The sequence below is a fragment of the Macaca fascicularis genome, chromosome 3 (genome assembly GCF_037993035.2).
Source record: "Macaca fascicularis isolate 582-1 chromosome 3, T2T-MFA8v1.1".
NCBI classification, from domain to species: domain Eukaryota; kingdom Metazoa; phylum Chordata; class Mammalia; order Primates; family Cercopithecidae; genus Macaca; species Macaca fascicularis.
Window position 1 is genome coordinate 6,832,766 of NC_088377.1, and position 16,085 is coordinate 6,848,850.

General features: G+C 46.4%; 1 protein-coding gene across 10 annotated transcripts in view; it reads left to right on the forward strand.

Annotated features, from left to right (window-relative positions):
* Positions 1–16,085, forward strand: part of DSCAM (DS cell adhesion molecule) — an 855,708-nt gene that overhangs the window by 693,377 nt on the left and 146,246 nt on the right. For 7 of the 10 annotated variants that reach the window (XM_065541361.2, XM_065541362.2, XM_074033985.1 and 4 more), the window contains 2 exons: positions 472–600; positions 8,615–8,782. In XM_065541361.2, the coding sequence (XP_065397433.1) occupies positions 472–600; positions 8,615–8,782 (297 nt within the window). Of the gene's footprint in view, positions 1–471; positions 601–6,982; positions 7,167–8,614; positions 8,783–16,085 lie in introns of those variants that run through there. The other 3 variants (XM_074033988.1, XM_074033989.1, XM_074033987.1) reach the window with 2 other exon arrangements.

The following is a 16,085-nucleotide window of genomic DNA, read 5'->3' on the forward strand; positions in this document are numbered from 1 at the left end:
CAGTGCCTGTGATTATGTCAAAGTAAAGCCCTGAAACAGGGAACGAAGCCCTTAGAGGAGCCAGTCAACATGACAAGCCCATCACAGTCAAGCCGCATGCACACAAGTACAGCGGTGGAATTTCTTAGCTCAATTTTAGGAATCCATGTACTAGATGACCAGAATAAAAGGGAAGTTTAACATTTGGGGCCAAAATATGTTTTGAGTTAGAGATCCAAACTAGAATAGTGACATTTTATATCCTCCAGGCTTGGTCCAGTTCTTAAGGACTATGAAAATTGGAAGTCTTGGGAAAGTGGAATTTCTCTTCCCTAAAATGTGATTAGGAAAAAGAAAATGTTTCCAAATAAAAAGCGTCTGTTCTTGTCTAATGCAGACAAATCATTTGTGAGTCACGCTCAGCATTTCCACTGGCATTTCATGTCAGAGCTCCGTTTGAACTAACTCGGAGTCTTTCTGTTGATGGCGCAGAGCCCCCAGACCCTCCCGAAATTGAGATCAAAGATGTCAAAGCACGCACAATTACGCTCAGGTGGACCATGGGGTTTGATGGAAACAGCCCCATCACGGGCTACGATATTGAATGCAAAAATAAATCAGGTAAGTTCTTTACTTCCTCCAGCTTCATTTCCACCTCAGAAAGTTCCTTTATTTTACTCCTTATTAATGTGTTTTACCTGTAAGCGCACAACTCAGCTCACCGTCACTCAGAGGCACCATTTCCCCGTCAGTCTCCCTCCTGGCCGGAAGCGCATCCTAGCTTTCTGCTGTGGGAGTGGAGTTTTGTGTTGAGGCTCAGCTCTGCTTCTTTTTCGTTTTTAGCCAGCCCCAGACTTCGGTCTTGCTTTCTGCTGGACTCCTTGATACTGCAGCTGCCTGTCGGCATGTGGGCAGTGGCTGATGGAGCCAGGCCCCTGCCATGACCTTTTCTATCTCACCTGCTCCCTTCGTTTCCCATTTCCTCAGTTGGGTGACTTTTGCAGAGCCTGAGCCCATGTCCTGCACCCAGAGTGCTGAACTCGAGCTGTGCTTGGTGTTGGTCGGATAAACTGTGCAGTGGTGGTTGGTGCAGAAAAAGGAAAATTCACTCGGGAGCAACCTCCTGGAAATGCTCAGGGACCATCGGCAACACTGGCTGCTGCGCCCAGGACCACTCAGCCCAGAGCCCATAAATAAAACCGACCCTGCTGCCAGGGCCACTGCAGGTGTGCCCGTTCATTGCCTTCAAGGAACAATGCCGGGGCCATTTTGAACTTTATGATGCGTGGGGCGAGGGTAGAATACCACCACTGTGGCCTCCAGTCAGAATTTTTACTGTGTCTCATAAAAGATATGAGGAATTCGAGCACCGCCAGCATAGGAAGGGTTAATAAAATCCTTATAGGCCACAAAAGCAGCTTTATTTTTCACTTCCTGGACACGGCACATTATTTCAGATTACCCAGTTGTGACCCATTCAGTATCTTTGGCACTAAAGCTGTAGTAAAAAATCAAGCTCAAGGCAGCTAGGAACCACAGGTCAGGAGTGAGGAAATGTGTCAGCAACAGCAAGCCAGGAACAGAGCCAGGAAATGGTGACTGCAAAGGAAAGCCAAGGGGTGACTCTTCAGGAATTCAGGAGAACAGAATTTGAAGATTGAGAAGATGGTGAATCAAAGCAAAAAATAGTGTTTTGAAAAGTAGTATCTATGACTTGCTGGGTTGGAAATGCATGTAAGAAAAAATGGAATGGCTCAGGCCATCAGCCTCTGAGTTGCAACTAGGGACCTAGAAGTGAGGTGATACTACTTACACAAAGTCTGAGGAAGGGCCCTCCAGGGGTTGATTGGACTGCAAGTCTCACCATAGCCAAGAAATGCTGCAGAGCCAGGGCCCTGGGCTCAGGGGTGAGGCACAGTGACCTGGGGGGAGGGGGGAACTCGCCCAAGACAGTGCTGAGCTAAACAAGCGTCTTTTGGGGACTAGGATGAACAGGTTTCTCAAGGGCCCAGGGAGGAGAGGCTGACCTTGCCTTTGTTCTAAAGAAGTGGGATTGCAAGTTCACAGATACAGGTCTTGAAGTGAAGCAAATGCTTCTTAGGTGAGGCAGGCACATTTGAGCAGAAACTGGCCTGGAACCTGGTGACAGTGATGAGAGCTCAGACAGATGCAATGAGCACTGTGGGGACAGGGACAGCCCTTTACCTTACTGGCTGCGCACTGGCTATGGGGCTGCAGGCTGCCCGTGCTGCTGGTGCCGGAGCACACAGGAGGCCACTCCTAGTGGAGCAGCTCAGGACCTCCCCTGTCCTCATAAAGGATCGGGCATTGCCGGATGCTGGTGGCAGGCCTAGGCTCAGTGGTTTGGGACCCAGCCTGTATGGGATTTGCTGCTGGGCCTGTGTTGCACCAGCTCTGCACCTTCGCTTGCTCATCTCACCTGTGAAGTGGGCACTGCTGCATCCACCTCAAAGGACTGGCAAGGAGACCACAAAGGCCACCAGCTGCCCTCTGCCTGGAGTCCTCCCTTCCTTGGGCCACCCAGTTACTACCCCCTCCTTAGATCCCAGTTCCCAGGTGCTCGCCCAGCTCCATCTCCCTTTCAGTCTCCCTTTCAATCTCAGCACGTGGCATTATGGGACATCATATATGTATCTCTGTGATTACTGACAAATATACTGATTAATGCATTTCACCTCCACCACGCTAGAGGCTCCTTGGGGACTCCCTGCACCTAGTAGGTCTATTTTCACCCAGCTCATTTCTCCAACACCCAGAACCACACCTGACATGTGGAGACACTCAATGGATATTGGCAAACTCTAAGAAGGGAAGACGTTGAAAATGCCTTCCTCGTTGCCTGGAGCATACTCAACATCTAATAGGTGGTAGCTTGTAGATTGCTCCAGCATGCAGGAAAATACGAGTAAAATGCCTCTAAAACCCTCTGTGTTAAACTACTTGCTCAGCATCTAAGAGTCCTCACTATCTCCCTACTCCCCCAGGGGTTTCCCAAAGGCAGGGACTCTGGTTCTCTGTGTCCTGGGATCCCCAGCACCCAGCACAATGTCTGTCAAGTGAACAAGTGTACTGTAAATGTTTATTGCATTTAATTTACATGCAATTGAAATCTAAGAATCATTATTATCAATAGCATCTTTAAATGTATACATTGATCATGGTTTATATAACCAAAGCAGCAAAGCTCCTTGTCTATAAAGCTGAGTGCAGGAGGGATTGAGGGATACTTTTTCCATCCTTCATGCTCTACTTCAACCAGAGACAGGGCCAGGGCCAGTGGTGTGGCTTAGATGTTATGCAGCCCTGGAGCAAGTCATTTTAAGAGTCAGCATGGGTCCCAGGAGAATCACTGGGGAAAAGCCCACGGGACAAGCGGATCCAAGTCCATGACCAAGGTCTCCACCAGGACCCTACAGAACTCCCATTACTTTCAGTTTGGAAGCCCTGGGAGGAAGGAGCTGTGCTGAGAGTAGACAGCACCTGTACTCACTGCTGTATGAGGTGTGTTAGTCAGATTTTTCATGTATTAGTTGCTTCCTCAAGAAATTTTTGGTGTATAAAAATTACAACCATAGTTTAAGTGAGTGTAGTTTTAGACTGATTACAAAGAAAGCTGATCCTTCAAATATTAATAACAGCCTAAATGTCACTTCTTCCAGGAAGCCTTCCCTGACTACCTATTCCCCTTCACTATTCATAGCATGTCTTGGAACATTTGGTGGACTTGTGACTATTAATTTACTATCTGTACCCCACTGGACAGTTGTCCCCCTATGGGCCATAGTGAGCTCTGAGGGCTGGAATTGTGTCTGACAAACCTTATGCTATGTCCCTGAACCCCTTGTAGTGCCTGACAGGTATACTAGATTCATGATAATCATTAGTCGAATTGTTGAGTCTCAACCCCTGTTTCAGGCAATGGTGAAATTATCCCCCCAAAAGTTTTCCTTTATTTTCATTAATTTTTGAAGAAAGCAGCATATAACCAATGTATTAAAGTACTTCACATTCTTAACAGAAAGAACTTCTGCAAGTTACCATTAACTCTATGCTTGAACAATCCTAGAAACAGAAACTCATTAACCCAGGGAACACAGTTCTGTCTTTGGTCAGCTGTGACTGCTACAAGTTCTTACATTTATTGCACCAAAAAAGACCGTCCTGGATCCAGCGGCTCTCTTCCCATCTCTTAACCCTTTGGCCAAATAACACTCCTCCCAGGATTTGACAACAGATGACTTTCCTTGGCTTACTATTTTCCAGGAAACACTGACCATCCCAAGTCCTTGTTCTTGTATCTCCTGTCATCATCTCCTGGCCCCGCCAACTCTGGTCATGCCCAGTTGCAGCACCAGAGGGCGTCATCTGACCAGGCAGAGGCACAGTGAAGCTGTCCCTTCCTTACCCAGAATATTCTTCTTCTCCCATAGCTGACAAGTACACAGGTTGCTTTGGTTGCCATAGTTTCTGATTCCCAGGGACTTCTGCTTCTCCTTTACATGGACCCAAGGCCACCTTTAACAACCCTTTGAGCATATTGTCCAGGGACCTCCAGCAGATCCATCTGCAGTTTGCTGCCTCCCTTTATTCCCTTCCTGGGAAGGCAGCCTGCCCTTCAGAGTCTGTTCCTCTGGTGGCCATCTCCTCTCAACAGGTTCTCTTGTTGCCCCTCCTGTCCACGGTTTCTCTGGTGGCCCCTCCTGTCCACGGTTCCTCTGGTGGCCCCTCCTGTCCACGGTTTCTCTGGTGCCCCCCTCCTGTCCACGGCTCCTCTGGTGCCTCCCTCCTGTCCACAGTTCCTCTGGTGGCCCCTCCTGTCCACAGTTCCTCTGGTACCCCCCTCCTGTCCTCGACTCCTCTGGTGCCTCCCTCCTGTCCACAGTTTCTCGGTGGCCCCTCCTGTCTACAGTTCCTCTGGTGCCTCCCTCTTGTGCACAGTTTCCCTGGTGGCCCCTCCTGTCCACGGTTTCTCTGGTGGCCCCTGCTGTCCACAGTTTCTCTGGTACCTCCCTCCTTTCTCTGTTGGCCTCTCCTGTCCACGGTTTCTCTGGTGCCTCCCTCCTGTCCACAGTTTCTCCTGTCCCTCCCTCCTGTCCATAGTGCCTCACAGGTCTCGGGCCAGGTTTCAGCACCATGGCAAGCTCCATCACACCCTGGGAGGTAACAGGAAACACAGACTCTGACACAGAACGTACACGCCCCCAGCCCCTCTCCTCTCTTGGGCTCCCACCCCTAGTTCACCCTGAAAACTGTTATCCTTGAGAAGAATAAGACAGAGAACAAGGGGCTCTGCTGTGTCCCCACACCTCCTCCTAGTCACCAACATGGAGGGCCCACTCCTTCTCCCAGCTACCACTCCATTGTTAAGCCTTTCATGTAATTCACCTCTAGAACTTTCAGTCACCCTCACTCGTTCTGGTCTTTAGCCTATAACAGCACTTCTTCATATCAAGTCCACACTCTTTTATTAGTCCTTGTTGCTCCTGCATTCATTGGATTTGGGGTATCTGACCCCCAAGACAAGCTCCCCAGCAAGCACCCAGTGTTGCACTGGCTCCTGTCAGCTCCTCACTCCTTCCTCACTGCACAGAGGCTGCAGTGGGACTCTGAACTGCCCCATCCTCCTACACCACCAGTCTCCCTGGGAGGAAGTAGGCAGTTGTGGTGGTTGATGCCTCTGCCCAGGCAACATGGAAGTTTCTGGAGCTGACAGGGCCAATGAAGATACAGCCATCTTCACCGGAGGTTTTGTCTGGGAGTTGGCGGACAGCCTGGAGAGCCATATGAGTGTCCATGACTGCAGTCCCTTACACCAAGCCGTGGCATCCTGCTCACTCTTTCAATGAATGATTCTGACAACTTCTTCCTAAACCAGGCTGCAACTCTGAGCCTATACAGCCCTCTCAGTCTTCCTGCAAACCCACAGATGGTACAATAATTCTGGGCCAAAGTTTTCTCCTCTTACATTTGACCAAATGATTTCTGTGCATTGTCAACTTGCCAGAAGGTCTTCTAAGCATATGAGATTTTCAGCAGGTGCCTGGAAATACCAAAATCCTGTCTTATTAGGTGTTTTCAGAGACTATGTGGATGTCACACATTATAGAAAAATGACCTTGAGCTTGGAGATAACACAGATGAGGCCAAATCCCAGCCCTTCTTCTTACCAGCTTTGTAACAGGGCTTGAGTTTCTTGACTTTTACTAAGGAAATAAAAACCTTACCTTGGCAGGATGTTGTACAATTTTAATCATATAAAACAGTCTGTCCAAACTATACATCAGAATGACCAAGATAGGGAGTCTTTTTAAAAGCACAGGTTTCTGGGCACCATTCCCCAGAGATTCTGGTTTAGTAGGTCTGAAAGCAGAATTATCAAAAAGCCCCAAGGTGTTTCCAATGTGCTCACAGATTTGGGGGCCACAGAAGTCATATTTTAAAATGCCCAGCACATTGCCCTGATGGGGGGATGAAACCGAAAATTGAGATATAAATATAACTAAAAAGAATGCACCATTAACCAAATAAAGAGGTTCTTAGGAGTAAATCACAAACAGAAATGTATGAATGGACATCCAAGATCTGAAAAGGGCAAGTGTGACTGGGGAGAGTCTGGGAAGGCCGTGGACAGGAAGGGTGAGGATGGGCTTTGAAATGGGTCCCCTAGCCCATTGGAGGGAGTGAGGGGTAGTTTCTACAGACAGGGAGCAAATGCAGCATCAGAGAGGGTTTGTAAGTCACTGGGAGACTGTTGAACAAGGGAGTGTCACTGAGGTAGGGGCTGAGCTAAAGGAACCTATAGGGCATGGATGTGGAGGTGCCCATTGACCACCAAGAGGGGACTGTCCTGTCCCTACCCAGGTCCACCATATGCCTTGGATTGGTGTAAGGGACTGCAGTCATGGATACTCATATGCCTCTCCAGGCTGCCCGCCAACTCCCAGACAAAAACCTCCAGTGAAGATGGCTGTATCTTCATTGGCCCCATCAGTTCCAGAAACTTCCATGTTGCCTGGGCAAAGGCATCAACCGCCACAACTGCCTACTTCCTCCCGGGGCTACTTAGCAAATGTCTCTGCATCTTGCGGCACCTGGCATTCCTCCTCATCCTCCTAAACATCTCTGCAGAAGCCGGGCTTTCAAACTCTGTGCGACAAGGCTCATAGGTGTGTGCCATTTCATTGCTGTAAAATTTCCTCTCCTCATTTGTCTTCTATTGAATCACATTCTTCTCCTCATCAATTTTTTTCCAACTCTTTCTATTTCATGTTTTTCCACCTCTAATCTTCTTGACCCCAAATATGCTTTTTCCTTGTCAACTGCAATATTCATTGTCAGCTTCCATTAGGCTCCATTCTCTCAGAAGTAAAAAGTATTCAAAAGCAGTCTTTAAGCCACATATTTTTCTTCAATTCCAGAAAATATCTCACATTTATGTTTAAAACTGGACAGAGAAGTCCCCTAAACTGCCATACTCACCCTTAGTGTGACAAAATGAATGACCCCATTCCCAAGACTCAGAGGTCTGTGTATTTGTGGTTTATTTGTTCATCTATTGAACATTCATGTACTGTTTGTCTACTGTGAGCCAGGCACTGGGCTAGCACTTGGGATAAAAGACTGGGTATGGCCAGCATGGCCTCTGCCCTCCTGGAGTTCAAAGGCCACCAGGGAACACAGATTCAGATTATCCATGGAAGACTTACTTGTGTGGTCATCACCACCAAGGCAGACCCTGAGGAGGGTGGGAATATGTAGGTACCATCTCTGTCTCCTGTCCTGGGGACTCCTCTGTTCATCCCCCCAGCCAACACCAGCTGTCAACCACCCACCTACAATCAACAACTGCCCACTCTTTTGACATAAGAACCATGTATTGACATTCCCATCCTTGCTTGAAACCTGAAAATCACCAGATACAAAATGTCATAGATTCAGTGATAACATTTCACATGAAGCAGGTGCTGCTGTTATAATTAGCTGTGGTTGAAAAATAATTCCTACAACCAAGGATTTGGCACTAAATGATTTCAAAAAATAGAATCAAAAAATATGTTTGGTAATCAGGATTTATTCTGGAAATGGAGACTGGTTTGTATGGGATTATCTTATTTTTAACACACTGGAGAGGAAAGGATCTGGTATGGCTTGAAGTTTTGCTGGTTTTCAAATGCCTTTTAGAACCAGGGATTTTGGGGGGACCCAGGGGTACTATCCAAACCATAGTTCATTGTACTGTCCCATACAATTAGTGCTTACGGTGACCATTGTCCATTTCACTAACCTGAGCTTTGCCACTGGAATTTGCCTTCTGAGATCTCCCGCAGTCGGCCGCTCTGTGCTTCCTCCATCGCCCCTCCCTGAACTCAGCTGGCTCGTTGCCCCATGTCCCTCGCAGCGTGAATAATGAGTGTGGGATGTCACATCCCCTCTGATGGCCAACTCTGCCAGAAAGCTGGGAACATTGCATTGAGAAATCGCTTTGAGTGTAATTTTTCTTTCTTTCCGTCTTTTTTTTTTTTTTTTTTTTTAATTCCTGCTTGTGAACTTTCAAAGGCAGAGGAAAAAAACTCACATCTCTATCTCTTCTTTTTTGAAAAACAAAACCCAAAAGACTCCTGGGATTCTGCTCAGAGAACCAAAGATGTTTCCCCTCAGCTGAACTCGGCCACCATCATTGATATCCACCCTTCCTCCACCTACAGCATCCGCATGTACGCCAAGAACCGGATTGGCAAGAGCGAGCCCAGCAACGAGCTCACCATCACGGCGGACGAGGCAGGTACGTGGGACCGGGCGGAATCTTGCTCCAGAGGAGCCCGGGAGCTAACTCTTGAGGGCTCAGATGCTTAAATGCGGAAGCAGACCTTTGCCCGTGCTAGGCGGAGGTCTTTGATGCGTGCTCTCCGTAGTTCTGTGCCCTGTAAAAAACGCAGACAGCGCTCTGCATCTTACTTTGAAGGCACTGCTCTTCAAATAGGATTTAGTTCAAGTTTCCCATATCCAAGACTTAAAAGAAAGACGTATGAGGCTAACAATCTGGTGAGATTCAAAGAATCATGCAGTTTTACAATTCCTTTATTTGGACACATGGAATCCAGGTTGATAGGAGAACCGTGAGTGTGTTTCTTTCCTGAGACCCTGTGAAGTCCGGTGTGGGAGGAAGCAGTAACGCTTAACTAGGAAGCTGCAAGCGTGCTTACCGTGCAGGAGATGTGGGAAGGGGAACAGATTATTTTATTGACTAGAAACATCAATATTTAAAAATAATGTTTTTGCTCTTTTTTCTGTTGCAAATAACATTATATTTAGTGTTACAAATTCAGAAGATAGAAATAAGCATTGTGGAGAAGGCAAAACGGCTTCCATCATTTTCCCACCTAGAGCTAACCCAGAAACAGGCAGTGATAACTGGCTAAATAATTTCATCACCCACACATGCACATGCCCACAGACACACACCAGTGTATACACACCTCTTAACACACTGTGGGCCACTCATGTTTCCTGGGGATGAAATTAACAGGTGTGCAGAGAACTGAGCAATGAGGCAATGGTCCGTGAATGCTGATTGTCAACTTGCCTCCTGGCAGGAGGAGAGGAAGCCACCGTGCTTGGGTTTCTCCCAGGATGAAAAATAAGGAGTGCATGCCTGGCTCATTTATTGGAGGGAAAGAGTGTCCAGCCCCCAAACCTGCCTATTCTTTTCCTGCCCACCATCAGAGCAATCAGCCACTCCCTACTGTATGGAAGATGTCAGCTTAGTCTCAGGTCCCTATTTTTCCATCACCAAGATTAAGGTGATTGCCATACCCAGATGGCTAACAGAAGAAGGGAGGTTTGTTCCAACTTTCAGTAGAGATTGATCTTGGCTTCCTTCCCACCACCTCATGTCTGCTACCTCCATTAACAGCATCCCAAATAGAACTCAAGCTTCTGTATCTCTTAAATACTTCTCTACAATTTGTAGTGATATCTGTCACCACACGTTTAACAAATCTCATATTGCCAAATGGCTCAATTATTTTCAAGTTTTCATTAGTATAAACACTACAGTGAACATCCTGGTGGTATGTCTTTTGCCATCTCCAAGATCATTTTCTTAGATTAAATCCTAAGAAGTCAGATGGTTGGATCAATAAAATGCAACATTTTCACTCTTCTGGTATCTGTAATCAATGTTGTCTTCAAGAGAATAGGTTTAAATGTACAACTCTTCCTGAACTGCAGAGGAATGCCCATTTCTCAATGTTGGAAGACATCAGTTCTTGAACATTGTTTTCAAGAGTGAGTGACAGAAGACCTTTATGCTGAAGTGCCTGAGAGTGAGCCATTTCTGAGACTTGGATTCTCTGTATGATTTCTCGTCTGCAAGATGGACATTATGATGCCTTTCTGCTCCTTACACAGACGTATCTTATCATTGAAAAAAATCTCAAGCTCTAAAAATACTTTTCATGTCTCAGAAATAAGTGGGAAATAAGTGTTAATCTGCTCCTGCAAAAATAGAATTGTATTTAATTATGTATGTAAACAACCCACTAACTTCCTCAGATCCCTGGAATTTCATTACGCTGGGTACTTAGGGAAAATAAGCTGTCCCCATCCTTCAGCCCAAAATGTCATCTCTGACTTCCTGCTCAATCTTCTCCATCCCTCTCAAGCGCTTTTCTAATCCTGCCCCATCCCAGCCACCTCCTCAGGATAGCAGCATTTTTCCGGTGATGTATTTTGCACCTGCTTTTCTGATTGCCATTATTAATGCTGCTGTTGTTGCTTTTTTCTTCGTTTCCTCTGTGACCTCTGCTGCGGCTGGCAGTTGCCATGGCAGCAGCTCTCTCCCTGCCAGAAGGCCAGGTGAACAGCCTCTGGGGTGCTGGTCTGCAGGGCAGCTGCCTGGCATGTCTGCAGACAGATGCAGACTCCTCCTCTTTGGCTCCCGGGCTGACCTTTTGTATTCTATCTGGGTGCTGGCTGTGGCAGCCCCACACAGCCCCTCTCCTTTAATATTCAGAGGAGCTAAGGGGAAGGAAAGGGAAAGAGCAGGTTCCAGAAATGGAAAGCTACAGCAGAGAACTTGTCTTTGTCTTGGTTCATAGGTTTGCATGACTGAAATTAAAAAATCAATTTCCTGTGTGTAACTTACCTAGAATGGGTGCTCTGGCCAAAGGCATCCCATTAGAGTGTTCAGCAGGGGCTATAGACACTGCTGCCCCTTCCCAGCAGGCAAACCCAAAGGCACATCATTTTAGCAGCTGTAGCTGTCTTGAGATGACCTTGTCCCACTGCTCCCTTACTCCTCATGTGGGTGCCTCCAAAAGCTGTTGCCCACTCACTTTTACTGCAATGTAGTACCCAAGTCTTGGGCACACGAGGATGGCCCCCCAGTGCTACTGCTTTGCAACGACACTCAGTGACTCCCCAGAGCCCCATGCCCAGCACTGACCTGCCTTTGCATGCTCCCACACCTCTATTGTTGTGCTTCTTCCCCTGTGTGGAAGGCACTACAGGTTCCATGTCCCCTTTTCTGTGCTCTTCCTTGAAAAGCCTAGTTCAAAGATGCCTTCCTCCCTGGTGCAATGCCTTTTTCCATCTCCCAGGTATAGTTGGGACTCCTCAGTTCAGCATAGAAGAGGGATTTTGCTGACAGTAGCCTTTGAGGTATATCATTATGTCTTCATGGACCCTGCTGTCCATGATGATATGCCACCTGATATGGAGGGGCTGTGGCCCCCTCCACAATTCTGTCCCTTGTGTGTGTCTGGCATAAGGGAGATGAACGTATGAGATGAACATTTATAAACGTTATTTACAGTATTGCCTTTAGAATGGGTGTCGCAATGAGCAGAGTATGTGTGTGTGCGTGTGTGTGTGTGCACGTGTGTGTGTGTGTGTGTGTTGAGAAAATATATCCTGGATTAAACCCACAGTGAAATTCTGAAGGGTGCCCTGGTCTGAATGTTCATGCCTTCCCTTTCAAATTAATATCTTGAAACCTAATTCCTAATGCAATAATATTAAGAAGTGGGTCAGAAGTTACCCCTTCTGCCCTGGGAGGACACAGGAGGAAGGCACCATCTATGAACCAGAAGAATAAGCCTTCACCAGATACCAAATCTGGCATCTTGATCTTGGAATTCTTAACCTCTAGAAATAAATTTCTGTAAGAAATAAACTTCTGAGCCAGGTGCAGTGGTTCACACCTGTAATCCCAGCACTTTGGGAGGCTGAGGCAGGGGGATCACTTGAGGTCAGGAGTTCGAGACCAGCCTGGCCAACATGGCCAAACCACATCTCTACTAAAAATGCAAAAAAAAAAAAAAAAAATTAGCCATGCATTGTGGCACATGCCTGTAATCCCAGGTACTTGGGAGGCTGAAGCAGGAGAATCGCTTAAACCCTGGAGGGGGAGGTTGTAGTGAGCTGAGGTCGTGCCACTGCACTTCAGCCTGGACAACAGAGTGAGACTCCTTGTCAAAAAAAAGAAAAGGAAATAAACTCCTGTTGTGTGTAAGTCATGCAGGTTAGTGTACTTTGTTATAGCAGCCCCAAAAGATTAAGGCAAGAACTTCATGCAGAAAAGTAGAGAAAGGTGAAAGATAGAAGAGGAAGGCCGAGGCAAAAGAAGACGGGGGATGAATACAGCCCCCATCAGAGCTCCAGTGACCAACCATGAAATAGCTGCATCTGGGGCTCAAGGTGCTCTCCCCAAATCCTGATGGAATAGGGCATATTCCAGGCCATAAGCTGCAGCCCATGACAAACCAGGCCTGTGGATATAAGTCAGCTTAGTGTTGTGCAAAACTTTTTAATTCAGTGTTAATTTTTTAAATCTGGAAATTTCAGCTGAAAATCTAAATTTTGAGTTGCTCTTGAGTTCCTGCTTGGCAGCAATGAGCTGGAGTTAAGCATGGAGTGGCCACCCCAGAGGCTGACCATACACCCTCAGTGAGCCATAGTTCCCATCCTCCATTCATTGAAGGGTCAGCACACTACAGTCGGTGAGCTAGATTTCACTTACAGACCTTGAACTAAGCATAGTTTTTACATCTTAAAAAAAAAAAAAGAATAACGTGGGCCCATAAAGCCCAAAATTTGTACTATCTGAGTCTTTATAGAAATGTTTATGGATCTCTGATGAAGTCTGGCCACCATGGGAATTTGAGTTTTAGATTTCTGCTGTATCCACTGCAAAGCTTAGTGAGGAAGGGATTTCTGCCATTGGCATAGTGTCCCTACCTAATGTTGGGAAATCACATTGCTCCAACCCCAAACTACTGAGTTTATTTGCATGTGAAAGTGCATGAAGCATTATCACACCACTTTAATACACTTGACCTCAGAGAATAGCCATGAAGCCAAGGCCACACCATTCAGCACAGTCTTCACGGTTTCCCCAACCCCCCCAGCACCAGCAGCCCCCACAACAAAGGAGCAGTCAAGAGAGTAAGTAACACAGTCGGAGTTAACAAGATCAGCTGTTAATGGACCCGAAGTGTGTCTCTTTGATGCAGATCAGCCACGTGACACGTGACCTTCACAGCTGACCCTTGCTTCAGACCAACTTCTCCATTAGCAGCTGCCCCCTGCAGGTCGTGAGTCACTTAGTGCCTTGTGACCGAGTTTGGGGTGGCTGCCCCCTTCATTATTTTCACTATAAATCTATGCATAGAACGTGCAGCTTCAATTAGTGGGCGCTCGTTGAAACGCCACTGAATTTGACAGACCATCAGAGAATGGAAGGTGTGGATTATGGAAGGGTCACGACGCAGAGTCGCTGGGTTTCCAAGGAATCTGGCACTACGTTAAGTCTTTGCCTCATCTTTCCTCCCATTCCAGGGCAGCAGCTGTGATCTGGAAGAAGAGTTTCCTATGCGCTGAGCTGGGGCGGAGGGGAGAGGATGGAATGAGGGCAGAAGGAATAAAAGTCAGGAGCATGTGAAACAAACATAGGGCTAGCTGTTCTCATTAGCTCAGAGGGTGGCATCAATGTGTTTTTCAGTAAGAGTCAAATGCACGGCGTTCACTCAGCGAGAAGAGCTGAGCACACCCCATGCCCAACCAGGCCCTCAGGGATCTGCTTCTGTAGATTTTTGTCTTTCTCGTCCATCCTGGGTTTGAAGAAACTTTGGAAATTAAACCTAAAGAAAGTTATTGGCCTTCTTGCTATCCCTCATACACATTGTGTATACCCCTGTCTGCTATCCTGAAATGTTCTGGAACAGTTCTGGAATGTTCTGAAATGTTCTTCCTTTCTTCCCTTAACACTTTCAAACATTATTCTCCAAGAATCCGATCCTGGCCACCCTATTAAAATTCATCCCGCTGCCCACTCCGCTGGGTCCCCTTCCTCCCTTACCACTCTCCTTCTACCAGTTGCTTGTATCACCAGCCGGTATACTGTATAAGTTGTTGACTTATTTTGCTTATAGTCTGTTTTGATCCCATCCCATCAGGACAGGTGGAGTTGTCTGTTCTGCTCACTCACTGCTGTATCCCAGGCACCTGGAATGGTGTTTAGCACGTAGGATATGCTAATTAAATAAGCAAATTAAATAAATGAGCCATTTATTTAATAAATAGTTATTACATGACTTCATCCTTTCCCCATCTGGGCACCAGCTATTCTTTGTCATACTTTGATTTTTACTAAACACCATCTTGGTTCCCTTTGTCCAACACAGAGCATGCCTCTCACCCACCCACCCAACTCCTGTAGAAGACAAATGTGTGTTTGTAGAATTGTACAGCTGCTCCTCACTACTTTTCAAAAATTTATATATTTTTTCTACTTTTGTATCCTGGTCTTTGCCTAGTTTAGGACCTGGCACATAGAAGGCAAATCTCCCATTCAAAACCAGAGGCAAAAACGTGGGAGTGGTTCCCACTGGGGTGATTGAGCCCATATCAACCAATGATGAGGCCCCAAGATGCTGGTTAAAGCCAAGATATAGAGACAGGGAGGAGAGTATTTTGGAGCAGAATGGAGCACCGAGGCTTGAGTCTCAGATCTGGGAAGGATACAGGAGCTGCTGGGCAGCCAGAGGCTGTCCAGCTGGGGAGGGACAGGGACAGAGCCAGCGTAGCCAGGAAGGATCAGGACAGGGAAGCAAAGCAGAGATCCATGCGTTTGGCAATCAGGAGGCACCTGTCATCCCTGCGTTTCAGCCACACAGAATGAATTGCCCTGCCTTTTACCTTTGCAAGCATAATAGAGATTATAAAGATAGTCTTTGCTTATTACTGCTTTACAGATTGAAGAGTTTTGACTTTTATAGAAATGCAGAGTTTATTTTGGAATGGAGTCTTGCTCTGTTGCCCAGGCTGAAGTGCAATGGCACAATCTCAGCTCACTGCAACCTCTGCCTCCTGGGTTCAAGCAGTTATCCTGCCTCAGCCTCTCCAGTAGCTGGGATTGTGGGCATGCACCACTGCACCCAGCTTATTTTTGTATTTTTAGTAGAGACCATGTTTCACCATGTTGGCCAGGCTGGTCTTGAGCTCCTGACCTCAGGTAATCTGCCCACTCCGGCCTTCCAAAGTTCTGGGATTACAGGTGTGAGCCACTGTGTCCAGCCTTGGAAAATCACCTTCACCTCTAGCCTTCTCCATCCCCAGGAAATAAGCTAAATATTCGGGATGGGGCTAGGGGGTGGGGAAACCAATTCTGCTTTCTCTATATATTACATTTGAAACCATGTAAGTAAGCTCTTAAATGTCCAATGTCAACACATTTTTCAAATTTAGTTAAATAAATGGATATACCTAATGATTGATGCTTAATACATTTTGCATTGGAAACCCAATTGGCTTTGGATTGTAATTTTATAGGCATCATTGGCAATCAGATGAGAACCTATGAAAAAATTACAGCTCAGGAGTTATACAGAAAGCAATAAAATTCTTAAAGGAAGCAAATTTTATATAATTTAAAACATATTTAAAGTAATGTTTTAGAGACATAGTAGAAAACTTAGTGTCCTTTGTTAAAACACAAGCAAACAGAAAACATTCCTAACGATATTGGGCATAGCCATAATGTGTGTTTGTATAACTTAAATTCTTTTGGTTTGTCTGGACTATTT